Raw genomic sequence first — 19,408 nt, forward strand, 5'->3', positions numbered from 1 at the left:
TTTAAACACTCCACTGGCTTCTTCATCAGGCAAGATGTTACATACCAAACAGGAGAAAAAAATGGAGATGTTAGTAAGATGCCTGCATTTTGTTGTTTCTGACCTTAGTTAAGATGGTATGGGGAGGATATCTTTAGCAGGCTGGCCCCTCCTCCTCTGGCCATGCAGCAATTGGGCAAAGTCCAGGAAATTTAATGACCAGTTCCATATCAACAAAGACTCCTCTTTTGCAATCCAATATGTCTCCATTCCTGTGAGGCCACAGGCCTCTTTGTAGGTAGAGGACAATGGATTGCTCAAGAACTCTCCATGTTTTTGCATCAGGAACGTTTTGGTAGGTGTTGGGGTAATTCCAAGAATTATCTCCTTAAAATTTAATTTCTTTCCTTCCTTAATTCATAGCAAGTCTCCATCATTTCCCTGCCAAGAAAGGTCCCACCTACTTCAGAACTGCCACTTCTCCTTTTTTGTAATTTTCCTCCAGGAGTCCTGTGCCATTCCACAATCTGAGAACCTAGAATCTGAGGAATACATTTATCCAACATGGCTTCATAACCAGTATATAAGGCAATTGGGGGGACTTTAGGTATGTCTAGTTAGCTAACCGATACACTAGCACTGACTAAGTCCTTAGGTGGCTTGCAGCTTACCTGAGGACAACATCTAGTAGTCTGCATAAAAGTTCCAACTACTGGCCTTTGCATGGTTAAAGTCATTCTGCTGAGAAAAAAGGCACAGTTCTCTTTTAGAAGTTCACAAATGTGTAAAATGTTTGGATGCTATAATTGTTGGGTTGTGTGAAATAGACCTGTTGTTTTAATCTCCTTGCATCTTTTGATGCTAAGCCTACAGAATGAATTATGTGAATTAATATGATTTGCAGTAAATTGCAGTGCATACAACTCCTTTTGTAAAATGATAATTTTTCAGAAAGCTGATATGCTATCATTCTCCCATCCAGGTCACACTAAAAAGATGGCAACTAAATTACTGAGATTCCTGACTGGATCTTCACAGACAATAAGACAATGCCAACACTTTCACAAAAATGGGCATCTCATGTCAAGCAAATTTTTTCAAGGGATAGCTAGCAACTCTGTATCAGAAGATAGACACATCACTCAGTGCATTCCAAAGGCAACTGCTTCTGGCTTATCTGGTGTTGGTATACAGGCCAAGACTTGGTGGAGGTGGAGACTACAAGCTAATGTTACTACTGCAGCAGAGACTGTGAATTACTCGACTACGGATATTTGTTTTCGATTCAGGGAACCATTCAAGTTCATAACAAGTTATAAACACAATTCAATTTTTTTAAGAACACTTACTGATAAACCAATTCGATATTATTCAGTTTTATCAACAAGTACTGTTTTGCCAAGTCAAGGTACTGTGCCAACTAAAAGGCCACCAAAGGCATCTAGGACAAAGCAGCCATCTAGAGCTAACCTACCTCTGCCATTTGAAATTGAGGTAAAGTATGACCAGAAAAAGTCTTATGGCACTTTGAATGTTTAAAAGATTTATTTGCACATAAGCTTTTATGGCTTACAATCCACTTCCTTAGATGCATGTAGTATAATAGTCAAGCCCCAGAATATATGCAGATTGTACATAGGATGCAGAAAATTAATAATATAACTAACACTGGTCAGAAACTAACACCTGTGGATCACAGGTGTTTCACAGGTGATCACAGAAAGATTAGAATCATATTTAATAACATGTATTATGCAGAAATGAAGAAAATCCTGTTTTCCACAGTGCAAGGTGGATCAGCCCAGGGGACCCATGAGCCTTTTCTAAGCCTTTTTTCTGATTTTCTCTAAAGTCCCTGGAAGACTGGCAAAGTCATCGCTCATTTTCACTTGCTGTAAAAGGCTTATAATTTAAACGTAAAGCCTATCATGGGTGGGGTACAGACTGCCAAAAAGAGGCACCTCTTCAGTGCCTCTCTTTCCTGCGCAGGAGCGCCGCAGCATACAAATTGCACGGCGCTGCTGCACAGGAAAAAAGGAGCCAAAAAAGGCTCCTTTTTGCGGTGGCGCAAAGCGCCAGGGATGGCATGGTTACGGCGCAGCTACGCAACCCCATTTGGAGGCTGCGCAGCTGCGCTGTAACCATCACGCGCCGCGTCTGGCAGACGCGCTGCAGCTGTGGCGCCCTCGTCACGTGCGAGGGCTGCCAGGCTTGTGGGTGCTCCGCCCACCAGGCAGCCCTCACATGTGATGTGGGTGCTTCAAAGGCCTGTCTGTTCTGGGCCATGGTTATAAAACATGTTTCTTTTAAAAAGATAAAATGTCATTTTATGATCTCTATTGCAGAGACTGTTGGTTTCTATTATTGCATATATGTTTGTTTTATATTCGATTAAAACTTTACAATCCTTTTAATTTCTGGAGAGAGGCATGAAGTTTTGTGTGTTAAAACACACTGACTTCATACAGTTATTGTAAAAATAAATGAGTTAACTACTCGTTTAGTGGCTTCGCTACGAGCCACCAAAAAGTGGAATATAAATGAATGATACGAAGAATGAAATATCTTGAAATTCCTGTTGAAGACACCATTATATAGCAATACATATGACAGCTAACTGACTGATCATTGAACAAGAAGCATCTGTGGAAAACTAGTGATATAAAAGCAGTAGATTTTTATGTAGTTTTAAATTTGTTTTAACCTGAGTTTATAGATGATACTGGGTAAAGGATTTCAATACTGTTAAGCATTAGTCTCCACATTGAGATTGAAAACCTGCCTTTGTTTAGGATTATATGTTTGTATCATTTTGGTTTTTCAATAACCTGAATAACTGTTGACGTAGTTGTATTTGTCATTTTGGACATCATCTTGCAATTATAAATGTTTATGATATTAACCATGTAAAATGATCATAGAAGAATATTTTCATAGTTGTTGCATAGAGTGAGCTTTTCAAATAGCTCTATAACTAATATTGCAGTATGCCAGGTGCTTTTTATAATCCCATTAGATTGCAACAAGTGACGGTTCTTTGTGAACTGTGATTTGTAGAATATGTCTCAGGCATCCATGCCACTGAAAAGCAAGTCTCCTGAAAACACTGATGCTTTAACATAGAAGAACCTTTTCAGTATGAAAATGGTTCCTGCAGATACCATTTGCTATTGCTATAGTGTGTTTTTCCAGCTAAAAAATACAGGGCAAAGTTTCAGATTGAACAGAGTCCTTTCAGTGAAAGCTGCCACATAGCAGAAATCTTGTGCCAGATATCACACTGGCTCAGAAAAAAAATATTGGCAGTAAAACAGAAATTGTCTGTTTCTCTGATACATAGCTCCACCTGCTGGTTACATAAATGCTCAAGTTAAAACAGTGGTACTCTGAACCATGGGGTGGAGGGTTATATATCCACTTGGGTATGTGAATAAAGGTATGGACACTCCCTTCTGAAGAATGCACTTAAACACAATTTCCAAAGTAACAGGAAGGAAAGCAAACAAAGAAAAAATGACTTCAGTTCAGACATACCCCAACTGCAGATTAAGAATCCCTCGTCTAACCTGTGATTTTTGCAATGATTAAAATTGATATTTACATGTACAGACAAGTACACTGGCAAACAAAGTATTAATGTAAGTTCTCCATGAGAGCATCAATTATAAAGTCTGTCATTAATAATCAATCTCACATGATTCCTTAGTCTATCATTCACAGGAACGAACTATCAAAGCCACCGAGTATTCCTTGCCTAAGAAAACCCTATAAAATTGATGGGGTTACAGGTGACTTGAAAGCACATACACACACTTACATTTTTGACTGTGAAGATAACTTTTTTTTAAAAGTCCAGATTTAGAATATGAACTGAGTCTTCCGAATATTGCTTTTTGAGGGAAGGAAGTGAATAAAGGGGACAAAATTTTAGTAGCAGTATGGTGTAGTGATTTGAGTTTTGGACTATAATTCAGGAGACGGGGTTAAATTGCCACTCAGCCATGGAAATACACTGAATGACCGTAAGCAAGTCACACACTCTCAGCCTCAGAGGGAGGCAAAGGCAAACCTCCCCGACCAAATCCTGTCAAGAAAACCCCATGATAGGTCACATAAGTTGGAAATGACTTGAAGGCACACAACAATTTACAATAAAACTATAATGAGTCCTGCTAGATCAGGCCAAGGGCCGGTAGTCCAGCATTGTGTTCACACGTAGGCCAACTATGTAGCTTTGAGAAACCCACAAGCTAGATGTTAGTGCAATGACACTATTCTGTTTCAGTTCTCTACCAAGTAATACTGATTGGCACACTGTTTCTGATATTAGATGCAGTGCATTCATCATGATACTTACTTTTTTTTTAATTTATATACCGCTATTCCAAAGATCATAGCGGTGAACAGCAAGTAAGCTAATTAGCAAGTAAGCTAATTTGCCCCCAACAATCTGGGTACTCATTTTAGCGACCTCGGAAGGATGCAAGCCTGAGTCAAGCTTGGGCCCTTTTGCTGGTCTTGAACTCGCAACCTTGTGGTTTCGAGTGAATGGCTGCAGTACAGGCATTTAACCACTGCGCCACCTTCATGCAAGTTTGAATAGAATTGGAGCTATAGTGTGAAAACCTCAATAATTACACAAGCTAGCATTTCCCCCCTCATTTTAGGATGCTTACAGAGGACCTGGATTTGTATTTGTTTAACTAGGACAGGACAAGTAGTGACGAGGCACGTTATAATATTTTCTATAACTAATTTTATTCCAGTTATATTGGTGAAAGGTCTGCAGGTTACCTTGTGATTCTTATATATAATTAGATACAACTTATACTTTATGCAGTGTAATTATTTTATTGCCCAGAATTTTTTAGACACCTGCTGGCAAAACACTAGTATGAATCTGGTGGTGGTGTGGCACTTACATTTTGATATCTGGGGTCATAGAACACTCCAATATACTGTAGTGCTAGTAACCAAGCCAAATCAATATCCTCTAAATACATCACTTGATTGTTTTTTAAAACTAAACTTTGTTCTTTTGGCACAGGACCTGATGCAGTGCACAGCCTTTGCAACAGCAGATGAATATCATCTTGGTAACCTGTGCCTTGACCTGACATCATGTGGATATGTTGAAATAACAACATTACCTAGAGGTAGACCTCTGAACATTTTCCCCTCCCCTTCTGTTAGAAATAATTTGCATTGGAAGGAGTAAAGTCCTTCATAGTATTGGAGCACCTTATTTACATTAATTTTAAGTTAGTGCTGTTTTAGAAATATCTTATTACTTTGGAATAACTGTTGTAACTCCCCAGATTCTTTTCAGAAAGTTTCTGCACTGAAATGTTCCTGGAAACATAATCAAATGTATAAGATGTCATAGGTTGTACGGCACCAAAACCATATCAGCTGAGAAATGAAGTAAACACTTAAATATGGAATGCACATGATACAGATGTAGACATATAAAGCACTTCCTTATGATGTGCTTACCATGGATATTCTGACTTGTTCCTGAGCAAGTTGGTAGCAAGCATCAAAGTCTAATGTGCCATGCATGTATACCTCTGGATTACATCTATGAGATGAAGTCAATTGAGGGAGAGATTTATACAACAGCTTTGTTAAAGTGCTTACTTAAGTTACAAAGTAAAATTATGTTTTCTCACTCAAACATAGTAGCCCATGTTTTACAGTAATCTACTTTTCAGATAATTATCCTTACCAGTGATTTTTTTTTTTATATATATATATATATATATATATAGAGAGAGAGAGAGAGAGAGAGAGAGAGAGAGAGAGAGAACTTTGCAGTTCAATCCCTTTATTCTGGACCTCATCAAGCCTTCATGGGTCTGTTCCTGCGAATATAGTGGTCCCATGATGGGGTTTAAGAGGAAGCATGGTGAAATGGCTCCCCATACATTCATTTTTGGCCAAAAATTCAAAATAGAAAAAGGGTTAAAATTCTGGGGTGCCTCCAAGGTTCCATGTTTTTGGCTGCTCTTTAGAAAATTCAAGTTGTAACTAAAATGTGTTGTTGTTGTGTGCCTTCCAATTATTCCTGACTTATGATGACCCTAAGGCGAACCTATCACAGGGTTTTCTTGGGAAGAGTTTTTAAACAGGGGTTGCCTTTGGCTTCCTATGAGGATGAGAGAGTGTGAGTTGCTCAAGGTCATCCAGTGGGTTTCCATGGCCAAGCAGGATTTGAACACTGATCTCCAGAATGATAGTCCAATGCTTAAACCACTACACCACACTGGCTCTTAAAAACAATTTAGAAAATGGTAAATTGACATAAAACCATTAACCACACCAGTTATACAAGTTAATATTCCTAATTTTAGTTAATTTTTTAAAACTAAACCCTTAGTATAGAAATCAGGTAATTATCATTTAAATCAGTGGTGTAATATGTTGTAAATAATTCTGTTTTACTGTGTGCTGTAAAATGCAGACAATTTATTCTGAAATAGTTTAACACAGATTAGAGAATGCCACATGTAGTACTGACATGCTAATAAGTTTGTGAAATAATTATAAATGAAATAAGTTATGAAGATTAATTCAACTTCTCTGTATATTATTGGCTGCTTTTTTATTGTCCTACTTCTCAATTTTTGGAAAAGCAGAACTCATTCTCTCTACAATTTTATTTTGAAATAAAATATTACAGGTTCTGTCTCCCTCAGGCAGAATTCTAAAATCCGAAAAACTTCAAAATCCAAAATATTTTTCATGAGTGGCTGAGACAGTGATACCCTTTCTTTTAGATGATTCAGTGTACACAAACTTTAGTTTCATACACAAAATTATTAAAATATATTGTGGGGCCTTGGTGTCTGCTGGGGTTTGGTTCCAAGACCTCCTGTGGATACCAAAATCCATGTATGCTCAAGTCCCATTAAATACAATGGCAAAGAATAATGGCATTTATTACAGGAAGTGTCAATATCAAAGTTTGCTTTTTGGAATGTATATATTTTAAAAATATTTCATTTATTTATTTATTTATTTATTTATTTATTTATTTGTATCCCACTCTTTTCCCAGGACTGGGACTCAGAGCGGCTTCACAGTATTTTTTTTTTAAAGTACAATAAAATTAAAAGTACATTGAAAAGAATTTTTAAACTGGTCCAAAATCGAATATCTCAGTCTGCCCTTATAGTAATTCCCTAAATGCCTGTGTGAACAGGTAGGTCTTTACCTGTCAGCGGAAGGCCATCAAGGAGGGAGCCGTTCTGATCTCCCTGGGCAGGGAGTTCCAGAGTCTAGGGGCAGCCACTGAGAAGGCCCTCTCTCGTGTCCCCACCAACCATGTTTGTGATGATGTTGGGACAGAGAGAAGGGCTTCCCCAGAGGATCTTAGAGTCCAGGCCGGTTCATACCAGGAGAAACGGTCTGTCAAGTAGTGTGGACTTGAGCCATATAGGGCTTTGTAGGTAATAACCAGCACCTTGAATTGTGCCCGGAAACAAACTGGCAGCCAATGAAGCTGTTTCAACAAGGGCATTGTATGGTTTCTGTAATCTGCCCCTGTTAATAGCCTGGCAGCAGCTCTTTAAACCAGCTGAATTTTCCGAACACTTTTCAATGGCAGCCCCATGTAGAGCCCATTACAGTGGTCCAAATGGGATGTAACCAAGGCATGTACTACCGTGGCCAAATCTGGCTTCTCAAGGAACAGGCACTGGTGTACAAGTTTTAAATGTGCGAAAGCACTCCTGGTCACAGCAGAGACCTGGGCCTCCAGGTTCAAAACTGAGTCCAAGATTACCCCCAAACTGCGAACCTGTATCTTCAGGGGGAGTGTGACCCCATCTAACACAGGCTGGATCCCTATTCCCCGATCTGCCTTCCGACTGACCAGGAGCAACTCTGTCTTATCTGGATTAAGTTTCAATTTGTTTGCCCTCATCCAGTCCATTACTGAAGACAGGCACTGGTTTAGGACCAGGATAGCCTCCTTGGATTGAGGTGGGAAGGAGTAGTAGAGTTGAGTGTCATCTGCGTATTGATGACACCGCATCCCAAAACTCCGGACAACCTCTCCCAGCGGTTTCATGTATATGTTAAACAGCATAAGGGACAAGACAGAACCTTGAGGGACCCCACAGGTCAATAGCCAGGGGTCGAACAGGAATCCCCTAGTACCACCTTCTGAGTTCACCCCTCCAGAAAGGAACGGAGCCACTGTAGAACAGTACCTCCAAGCCCCATCCCAGAGAGGTGGTCTAGAAGGATACCATGATCGATGGTATCAAAAGTGGCTGAGAGGTCCAGGAGAACCAACAGGGACACACTCCCCCTGTCCAGTTCCCTGCATAGGTCATCCACCAAGGCAATATTTTATATTTTCAAGCTGTGGGTGGTTGAATAGGTTAATAAAGAATCTATGGATATAGAGGGCCAACCGTATATAAAATTACCTTCAGGCTACGTATAAGGTGTATATGAAATGTAAATGAATTCTGTATTTAGCTTTGGGTTCCATCTCCAAGATATCTCATTATGTATATGGAAATATTCCAAAATCACAAAAGAAAATCTGGAATCCAAAACAGTTCTGGACCCAAGCATTTCGGATAAGAGAGATTCAACCTGTATATGCAATCAAACACAGTGCAAACTGATGGATACTTACTTATATGTAAAGCCCAGTACACAGTTGGGCATGCTATGAGGTAACTGTATATAAGATAAACAAGCAAGTGCCATAAGCCATGTTCAGTGCTTTAGTTGAATCATATTTTAAGATGTCTGTTGTTGTTTTTTATAAATCAGATGCAGCAAATGTTTTGGTTATTGGAACAGAAAATTCAGCAAAAGAATATGATCCTGGGATGATTTTTTTCTTCAGGTAAGTGAATCCATCACTAAGGTACATGTGAACTACTACTGCTGATGCTGTTGTTGCTTCTGCTGCTAATACTTCTTTAGACAATGAAAATCATAGGTTTAAATGTTCTGTCTGTTAGCAGACTGCGAGACATGGTGCTTATACCTATGTATTCAACATGCCTGCTTTCTCCTTTCCTGCATTAAAGTGTTCAAATAAAGAAGCTTTTAAGGAGCAGTAAGTCATCTTTAATACCTCCAGATATGCATACTTGCCTAGAAGTAAATCCCTCCAGGGACTTACTTTTGAGTAACCATATTTAGAATTGTACATTTTTTAAAGAAAATAATTTACAGTTACAACCGTCATATAAAAATATTTACTCACATCTGAAGCCTCATAAAGGCAACATCATTTAAGTAACTTTTTCTTTCTTTCAGTTAGTCTCAAAGGTGCTACAAGATCCCTTTGCATAACTGTTAATTGTTGATTAATGATTAGCTGGCTGGACACTTTTAAGGACAAACTTCCAATAGAGAGAATTGTTTCATGCACGTTGTTGTAATGAAGTACAGTTTTCAAGCCTAACATTTCTTTACAATTCTGTTAACACAGGGAAGGATCTGTTGTGTTCTGGAATGTTGAAGAAAAAACGGTAGGTGAAAGACACATTTTATGAAACAAATTACATTCAATGAAGCAAATGGGTATTAGTAAAATATCAAAAAGTAAGGAGGCCTAAAGATAAGAGTGTAGTGTAAAAGCAAAGCCCACAGTTTTCTTCCATAATGATGGAAAACTTTAAAGAGTGTTCGCTGGATGAGTGTTTGCTGGATAGGCTGGGTTCAAGGGAAATTGATGGGTGTGTCAAGGAGGTATCTGCTTGACATAAATGAATGGTTCTGGGAGGGGCAAGCTCCTATCTGTCTTGGGGTCTTACAGGTTGATGTAAGGAGCAACCAAATCATAGCATAAATACCTAACATTGGCCCCATACATACAGGCCAAAATAAAACTGCTTCGGGTCACTTTGGAGGTATGCTGTTTCAATGGTGCATGCATACTAAGAGCCCAGAAGCTGTGCCAAACCTGTGCTCTAGTCCTTAGGACTGGACCATGGCTTTGGTGCAGCTTCTGGACTCTTAGTACACATGCATCATTTAAACAGCATACCTCCAAAGTGATGCGAAGCAGCTTTATTTTGGCCTGTCTGTATGGGGCCATTCTTTTTCTGGTAAATGCACACTCACTCACTCAGACATACACACACATATCCCCTGGAGTGTAGTGTGTATATATTGGAAAGAAGACTGGGGATAGGAAAAAATCTGCTACCGCGGTCTTTTTTTCACAGGGTTCACTACTCTGCACTACAGATGTAGGCTCAGCATACATTTACCATCCATACTCTGTGAGGAATTGCACATTTTCTTTGTAAACACACATTCCGAAATCTGCATCTGTCAAGATTTCAAAGATTCAGTTAGGAAAGTATTTGTAGAATAAAATTATTGGAACAAAGATGCCTAACTCCTTAAAACTTGCCAATTTCCTCTTGTAAGTATTTTAACCTCCATCCCTGTCTTGTTTTCCGCACTAATAGGTTTGTTTCCATTTTAAGCCATGTAGTAGAAAAAGGACAGGAAGATTTGGACTGCCATTGTCAACATTCTATTCATTAGGATTCAAGGAGGGCCACAGTTTGCTAACCCTTATATGTAGAGGAAGAGATAGTTACATAGCATGAAAGCATTTGTGGATAGAAAATGGTAGATGAGAAAGGATTGAACTCCTCCAGTCAGTTTTTCCTTGAAAGTGTTCCTCTGCCTTTGTTTTGCCCTTGTGAATAGAAGTGGGAACTGAGAACTCTAGTGTTTAGTGTTCCTTTCTTGTATGTTCTCACAAACCACCTGGAGGAACAGTGACAAGTAGGCACTTGTCTGTGACATCCGTTGCCAGCTGCTAGGGTTGAGCTGCATTTATGTCCTAGGCAACCCTGGAGGACTGCACCATCATTCCCCCTGCATGCTTCAAAATTTGGGGTGACTTTTTCCCATTTTACCTACAAAATTGCCAGTATCGTACCCCAAAACTGTTTTGCTTTGTTTGAAGGGGCATTTTGACACCTCTTACCAGTACTGTTTCAGATTGGACTTATTTCAAAAGAATTTATTTCAAAACGTAAAATTTTAGGATGCGAGATCTAGAATATCCTCATAGTATTTGTCAGCAATTTTAATAATGCCTTTCCTTTCCTAGGTGAAGAATATAATGCAGGTCCTGGAAAAGCATGAAATTCAGCCATATGAAATTGCACTAGTTCATTGGGAGAATGAAGAGATTAATTACAAGAGAGGAGAGTAAGTTTTTGAGTGTCTTAAATAGTACAGAATCTAGTGTTTAAATAAGAACAAAAGCTTCCTGAATATATTATCAAAATGTATTTATTTATTATTTATTCATTTACAGTATTTATACCCTGCCCTTCAGCCCTAAAGACTCTCAGAGTGGCTTACAATTATTATTATTTTTAATTAGACAGTTTCCTGCCCTCAGGCTCACAATCTAAAAAAGACCTGACACAAAAGGAGAAGGGAATGGTGGTCAGGTCCAGCAGTTCTTCTCTCTCTCTCTCTGAGGCCTGGACCAAGGCAGATGGACTGGAGGGAGGCTTCTGCTTCTTAATCTAGGCCAGGCCCAATGGAGCTGGGCCTGCATCTCTCCCTCCATGGCCAAATGGCACCAGATGGACTGGAGGGAGGGTTCAAAAACCTGCCTTTCTCTGCCAGAACATCCAGACATCTCAAGACATCCACAATGAAGCTGTTTCCAGACCTCTCTTGCAAAGTTAGAATGTGTCATTCCTAATACAGGGAACACAGATATATTGGGGCAAAAGTCTGAAGGAAATGTTGAACTAAGTAGAAATTGTTTTATTCTCAGCCAGTAAAATAGGATATTAATATATTCACTTCTTAAATACATCTAGTCTGTTTAATCTCCACTTAGGTTCCATTTGGACTTGTTCAGTTTTACAAACTGCATAATCAACCTTTTAATCATTTGACATCTAAGAGATCTTATATTATTTTCATTTCAAATTGTTCTGTAACCTAGTGGTATTTAATCCAGAAATATGTGAGCCTTCAAGTTCAGCTAAAGTTTTAGTGGACTGATTGGTGGAAGCAAGTTTGTCTGCTGGAGCTGAGACTGAGGAGTATATTCATTTGTTTTGTTTTTTTGAAACACGTGGCATTGGTCAGTTGTAATTGTAGGGAATGAGGGGGGAAAGATAGTTTTTTGTTCTATCAGAGAGTGATAGATTTATGTTTATTGGATGGTCAGCTCTACTAGAGACTAATACATGCATTTAATTTTAGTTTGCTGCATTCTGGACCTGAAACTGAAATATAATTATTCTGAATGATTTTTGCCTAGTTATGGGAAGCTTCCCAATGAAACTAACTGCCTAGTGTTGTCAACTAGAATCCCTTACGAGATTTCATATGCATAAACACCATAGCTGTGGTGCTCCACTGTGAACCCAGCCTGATTCCCCAATCGCCATTTACTGGGAAGCAGCCAGCACGATCAACAGAGGTCTGTTCCTCTGTTCATTGGGAAGCAGCTGGCTACTATTTCCACATCCTTCAAGTCATTTCTGACAGTGGCTGCTTTCCTACCTAGGAGAGATAGCTATGAAGTCTAGCTATACTCCATCCTCTGATCCAATCCCCTTGTGAAAGACCCTCTCCAGGCTGGTCCCCCCGTTCCATGAGCTCCTGACACTCATCTTTCCTCTCAAGATCCCTCCCTTGATTGGATAATTGGGCCTCAAGATGATCCCTGTATGGACCAGTGGATATGTTTTTTCTGTGGGTTCAATGTGATAAGCAAGGTTAGACTCTATCAAAATGTAACAGGAACAGACAGACACAGTTGTAAAAAGGAATAAACAAGTAGAAGTTTATTAGAGCACTTTTAGATCATATATTAACCCTTGAACTATGCTCCCCCAAACGTCTTCAGTTCTCTCCCCTGACTGATTCTCCTATCTTTATTACAGATTTTCCCTATCTCTCTGCCAGCTCTCCCCTATCTCTGCAGTCTTTTCCCCGTCCATACCAATTCTCCTCAACTACCTTCTGTCAGAGACAAACCTCAGTTCTGCTTCTGCCATGTAGGCCCCCTGGGTTGTAATTGGTTGGCACCAACCAGGCTTGCCTAGCTCCTCCCTTCACACACAGACACACACCTCAAATAAAATTCACCTCACAAGCCAAACAGCCATAGCAAGTCAATGAGTGGGGCACTGAAAGATGATGCATCCAGCCCCCTTCCACCAGCAAGCTGTAGTGCGATGAGCAGAAGCAGGGACCCCGGTGGGGATAGTTCAACTCCTTGTCACACCATAGTTCACTCATCGGAAGGACTGGATGCATGGTCCTTCAGTGCCAAAGGGCTCCTTTGCTCAGTATGGCTGCCTGGGTTTTAGGATCATTTGTGGTTATGATAACGGTGCCATATTTGTAACTGTGAATACAAAACAGTTACAAGGTCATAAGTTTAGCTTATGACATCTTATGTGCCTAACAGGATGCCAGCCAATATGTTTATTTTAAGTATTTATAAGAGGCACCTCAAAACAAAAACAAAAACAACTCCCCTTGCCCCCCCCCCCAAAAAAAAAACTTGCTCAGTAGCTTTCTGTTCAAGTTAATAGTTGTCCTGCTTTGGCAATGCTGCTGAAAAAGAAGCTAAACAAATTTATGTTTTCTACATCCATTATCTGTGATGGGAGTGAGCCTATCCTTAAAAGAAATGCATTAGCTTCTTGGACATACTTGTATTCTAAAAACATACTAATGGCTGTATGGCTAATTTCCTTGTGTAATGAATTCTTTTCAGGTGAATTCTATTTTGGTTCATTTAGTCAATTAAGATACTCTTATTGCTCTTCACAGAGGGCAGTCAAAGCTTCATAGAGGAGAAATCTTAATAAATTCAGAACTAGATGCTGATGAAGTCACTCTAGAGAAGTTTGCTTTTTCAAATGCTCTTTGCCTTTCTGGTAAGTAATATATTACAGTAGGCCTTCAAAGCAGCCTTGAGTGTCTAGTAAATGAAGCTAGGAAATGGTGTGTTCATATATTTGTCATATACTGAGTCATCCTCCCCCATATTATCTAAAAGAGATGGGGAATCTATGAAACCCCTCTCCCCAATGTTATTGGATTCACCTGCTCCATGAATGCTAGCTATTATAATCAATAATCATGAAAGACTAGATGGCATTAATTGAGGGTATGGGTGGAATCCTTGCATAAATGAGACTTTGGGAAAGGTTCACTGAATCTTTGCCCTTCTTATAAAAATAGCCAGTGGGAAATTTGCCAACTGAGTAAAGGAATGCCTAAAAGAAGCTCTTGTAAGATCATATCTGAATAAAAACTTCTCCCTGAATCCCAGTCTGCTGGATAACTTCTAGTCAGTCTCTAGTTTGCTGGAGAGAGTCCTGGAGCATGTAATGCAGTAATGGTGAACCTTTTAGAGGCTGAGTGCCCAAACTGCAACCCAAAACTACTTATTTATTGCAAAGTGCCGTGTCCCTCTGGCTTTCTAGTAATAAACTCTGGCAAACTCTGTGCTGGGGCGACGGCATATGTGCCCACAGAGACGGCTCTGAGTGCCACCTCTGGCATGTGTGCCATAGGTTCACCATCACTGATGTAATGGCTTGGAGAGTTTCTTGAAGAGGCAAATTATCTAGATTTCAGTCTGATGTCAGGCCTGGTTATAGGATGGCTAGCTTTGGTAGCCTTGTTGGGTGACCTATTCCAGGAACAGCATAGAGGGAGTTTTAGTTCTGCTGGACCCCTCAGCCGTTTTTTGTACCATTAACCATACTATTCTTCTGGGCTACCTCTCTGGGATTGTTTTGGTGTCAGTTTTGCAGTTGCTTCAGTCTTCTCTAGAGGAACGTATTCAAACAGTAGTGTTGGGGGAGTTGGTGTTTGATGCTGTTGGTGTATGGGATCCTGTAAATTCTGACTTGTACTTCTTGCAGTTTAATATTCATATCAAACTGTTGGTAGAGGTTGTCTGGAGACATGGTGTTCAATGTCATCAATATGCTGACAATGCCTGTCTCTATTCTTCCTTTCCCTGTGAATCCAAGGAACCCATTTTAGTTCTAAATAAAGTGCCTGATGCTGATAATTGAGTAGATGTAGGGAACAAATTGATCCAGACAAGACAGGTGCTCCTGCTTAGTGAAATGGAATTCAGTCTATGCTATATGGTGTTACTTGCCCTGAAGACACAGGCTTGCAATTTGCACTCCTTGGTTCCCAGCTTTTGTACTGACACAGCAACCCATGACATATAATTATATTCCATATTGATTACTGTCATGTGTTCCACATGGGGCTGCTTTTCAAGAATGTTTGGAAACTGGTCCAAAATGTTGCAGCCAGACTGGTTGACCTGGTCTGGTTACTAGGGAGCACATGGCTTCCTTGTTACTATTTTACTGCCTCTGGATCTTTTCCAGACACAGTTCAAAGTGCAGGTTATGACCTATAGGACCATATGTGACTTTTGTCCAGGTGGTCGGAAACATCATATTTACCCTTTAGAAGGCTGCCTGGATTTTCAGACTTGCAAGAAGGGCTTGCTCTTAGCTCATTGCCTTCAGAGGCATATATGATGAGGACACAAAAGAAAGCCTTCTAAGTGGCTGCTCACAGAACTTGTTTGCAAGGGGATGTAGATTAGCCTCCTCTGTCCCTCCACCAGCTGGCAAAGATTTTTCTGTTCAAGCAGGCCTCCAGGAGATGACTCATATGAACAGAGATTTTAAATGGATGAGTTTAGTGTTTTCATTTTTTTATTGAAAAGTTTAAAGTGTTTAACTTTGTGTTTAACTTGCAAGCAAGTTTAAATTGCATTTTAGTATGTATAATTTTAATGTGTTTATGGTAGTTTTAAATTATGTATGAAACTCCCTTGCCTCCCAGCTGCAAGAGGAAGGCAAAATAAAAATTTAATAAACAGATGAAGCATAATTCAGCCAAATCTGAAGGGCACAGGTTCTTTACTCCTGATCAAAAGTATTTTCCTTGGTAAATTTTATGCCATAGCATAGTGCAGAAATGCTGCAGCTAAGACCTGAACAACTGCACTTCTGAGATCAAGGTTGAGGCGGCTTCTGTGCCATATATGTTTTGAACAATTCATCCCTCATCTCATGTTATTTTTTCTTACAAGACAACTCAGTTGTTACACTGCACATAATTTAAACCATGTTATTGAAATATTCTAATTATGCCATTCTGTAGTTCAGTGCATAAAAATAATCAATTCAAGTTTGTAACAAATAAGAATACTCACCTAAATAATGTTCACTTCTGGGTGAAAAGAAATATGACCAGAGAGAGCTCTGATCAAATCAAGTATTTGTATTTGTGTTTTACTCTAAAGTTGCAGTGGGGGAATTGATTTTAATAGGAGCTTTTTTATTATTATTGCACATATAGTAGTTTCAGGAGGTACAATTTAGACTGAAGAAACAATGTGAGGAAAAAGATTAAGGCCTGTTACAAACGGGCCTTAAAGTACGCGACGAGCGTGTACTAGCGATAGAAAGGGGCGTCCTTTCCAGACGCCCCTAACCCTAGTACGCGCTCTGCGCATAGAAAATGGCAGCAGCCATTCCACACGGCCGCCTCCATCACTACGTCACGACCGTGCCACCTCCAAACGAGGTGGCGCGGTTGTGACATATTGGGGCCGTTCCAGGGCGCCTAGTGCACCCTTTCCAAGGCCCCGGAAGGAGCTCCGTTTCGGAGCTCCTTCCTGGCTTTGCGTCGCTGGGCGCAGCCTTCAGACAGCTGCGCCCAGCGACGCAGAGGAGAAAGGGGCCAAGCGGCTCCTTTCTCCTCCTCCCTGCCATCGCGGGGTGTCCTTGGGGCTTGGAGCCCCAAGGACACCCCTTTCCAGACGGCAGGGAAGCGGCGTTTTGCCGCTTCCCTGCGGCCTGGAAAGTGGCGGATCGGGACCTCAGTGGCTGCCGCTCTGGCTGCTGAGGCCACGATCCAGCGGGGAAATGGGCGGGTGCAGGCCGCTGCTTTTCGGCGGTCTGTAACCCGCCTTGGTACGCTTTCCTATTGTCACTACTCCAGTCAAAATGGGAACCCTGTGCAACACCATTAAAAATTTGATCAGGGGTCTTCTGCCTTATGTGCCCTTATGTAACGCTTAAGCATACCTTTGGTTAGGTTTCTTTTAAAAGGCAAACCAGCCCAATTTTTGGAATCTACTGTTAGATAATCATATGTAAGGATTTTGTGGAAGTATTTAAGTGTGGTGAACATGAATAATAAGTCTTTTGTACTTTTCTCTAATGTAGTAAAACTGGCCATTTGGGAAGCATCAGTGGATAATTTTGTAGAATCTATCCAGTCAATACCGGAGGTATTTGCTACTTTTTTCACTTGTCATAAAAAATAGGAGTTGGGTGCATTTGAAAGCTTTTATTTGCAGGTATAGGAAACCAAAACTTAGAATGGAAGTCAGACGTTGGTATCCATGGGGGATCCGTTCCGCGCCCCCCCCCCCCCCATGGATACTAAAAAATGAGGGATCTCAAGTCTCATTCTTCCTATTGGTGCTGCAGCATGTGCACGGTCGCTCAAATGGCTGCATGTACGCATTGCCAGTGGGAACAATAGGGGCTTGCCATTCGTGGATGCTTAAATTCATGGATGGCAAGCCCACAAACAAGGATGTCCACTGTACTTTGACCAAGGGCTTTTATTAAATAACAATAAAATTATTATAACCAATTATAGAGCACCTTTTGTCTAATAACTCCATAAGATGTATTTAACTAGAATGTTGTAATCTAGAGAAAAGTTTCCTGATGCTTTAGTTAAATCCTGTTTGATATATCTGATTGGGATAGTGTATTTCATTGAATACAGTTGACCTTAAATTCATCATGATTTCTAACGTTGTCAAACTTTTGAGAAGATTATGAATTGTAACCTACACATACGGGTGGGGTGTATAAAAGAGAATGAAGCCATCTTCTCACACTTACCCAAAGACACATTTTTCTTAATATGAAAAACTGATTTCTGTTTTTGTAAATGTGGATGTAAAAACAGTCTTTTAATGCTTTCATTTTTAAAAAATGGGTATAAAGTGGGCATTGAACCTTTGAGGCTATAGGTTTTAGCTCTAATATATATGCTAATCTTAACCTGAACTCTGTGATGCCTGGAAAGCAGTATCTCGGTAACTTCACAGCAAGTCAGTAACAGTCTTAGGGTCAAGAAGACCCTCTTAGGGCCAGGCAACTACTAGATGCCATAAGCTACTAGATACTTCCAAGAAAGAGAAACTCTACTGGCCCTCTGTATCCTGTTTCAAGGCTGCTCTTCGGTTGTCAAAAATTCCAGAAACTCAAGTTTTTCAGTTGAAAAAACCCCTTAATTGTATAAAAAATAACAAATAATCTCTAAATCCATCTGTTAGTCTGAGAGTGAGTTTGATGAATTAGGGGAAATTTGGTAGGTACTCACATCTGTTTCATTTTTTGATTCATTGGGTCTACTTTAGTTGGAATGAACTTTGTATTTAGGCCAGGGCTGGGAATTGTGTGGCTCTCCAGATGTTGTTGAAATGTAACTCCCAACATTCCCCACTAGTAGAAGGGCTGACTAGGGCTGCTGGCAGTTGTAGTCCAGCAGTGTCTGGGGAGCCAGATTATTCCCAAACCTGATTTAAGCCTTAAAAATGTTACATGCACTGTCTGATGTTACCCTGGGAAAACTACTACTCTGTAAACAAAACAGAAGATTTAAGCAAGAGCTATTACATGGAATATTTTGTTAGACCAGAGTAATATGCTCCCTAAACCTAGCAAAAAATGAGAATCTGATTTGATGAAGGGGACAGCAAAGAAATGCTTTGAATAAGTGTTAAAACACAAAGGGCTGCTGCTGCTGGGCTTTTACTTCAAATCCCCACCTCCCACACTGGTACTCTTCCTCAAGATCCATTGATAGGTTTGCTTTGGGATAACCGAGGAAAGGGAGGGTAAAACCTTCCCTCTTAATACCAGAAGCCTAAATCTGCTTTGTGGTGACTGAGGGAAGCGGAAACTAAAGCTTCTTCCTGCCCAGAAACCTTGATGGGTGGAGGTGGGAAATGAGCAGTCATGCGTACTGCAGATAAAGTAGGAGTAGTGCATGCAGCCCATGGATTGTTAGGTGCATAACCTTCTTTTAGAATTTGTGCAAGCTGCTTATGGAATGGGATTTTCTGCATCCTTTTTCTAACTTTGCTTGTACAAGCTGCTGTTGTGCAGTTTTTAAAGATTGCTCCCTAGTGAAATTACATCTCAACCCTCATTCTTCCTGATAAATCTTTAAAAACTCCTCCAAGGAGAGGTGATGGGAAATCCCCATTACTTGATTGGCTTCTACTCACACAATCTATGGATCTGAGCTAACAAAACTATAAAGCTGATTTTTTTTAAAAAAAAGTAGGAACTGCAATTTGTCATTGATTTAG

At 40.1% G+C, this 19,408-nt stretch overlaps 1 protein-coding gene across 2 annotated transcripts in view; it reads left to right on the forward strand.

Annotated features, from left to right (window-relative positions):
- Positions 1 to 19,408, forward strand: part of RMND1 (required for meiotic nuclear division 1 homolog) — a 33,915-nt gene that overhangs the window by 3,175 nt on the left and 11,332 nt on the right. The window contains exons 2-8 of one of the 2 annotated variants that reach the window (XM_089528442.1): positions 962 to 1,473; positions 5,027 to 5,135; positions 8,773 to 8,848; positions 9,443 to 9,482; positions 11,087 to 11,187; positions 13,792 to 13,898; positions 17,238 to 17,302. In XM_089528442.1, coding sequence (XP_089384568.1) covers positions 976 to 1,473; positions 5,027 to 5,135; positions 8,773 to 8,848; positions 9,443 to 9,482; positions 11,087 to 11,187; positions 13,792 to 13,898; positions 17,238 to 17,302 — 996 coding nt within the window. In that variant the 5' untranslated portion in view covers positions 962 to 975. The remainder of the gene's footprint in view (positions 1 to 961; positions 1,474 to 5,026; positions 5,136 to 8,772; positions 8,849 to 9,442; positions 9,483 to 11,086; positions 11,188 to 13,791; positions 13,899 to 17,237; positions 17,303 to 19,408) is intronic. The other variant, XM_089528443.1, reaches the window with a different exon arrangement.

The sequence above is a fragment of the Sceloporus occidentalis genome, unplaced genomic scaffold, assembly GCF_023333645.1.
Source record: "Sceloporus occidentalis isolate IW3139 unplaced genomic scaffold, rSceOcc1.0.p SCAF_6, whole genome shotgun sequence".
NCBI lineage: Eukaryota > Metazoa > Chordata > Lepidosauria > Squamata > Phrynosomatidae > Sceloporus > Sceloporus occidentalis.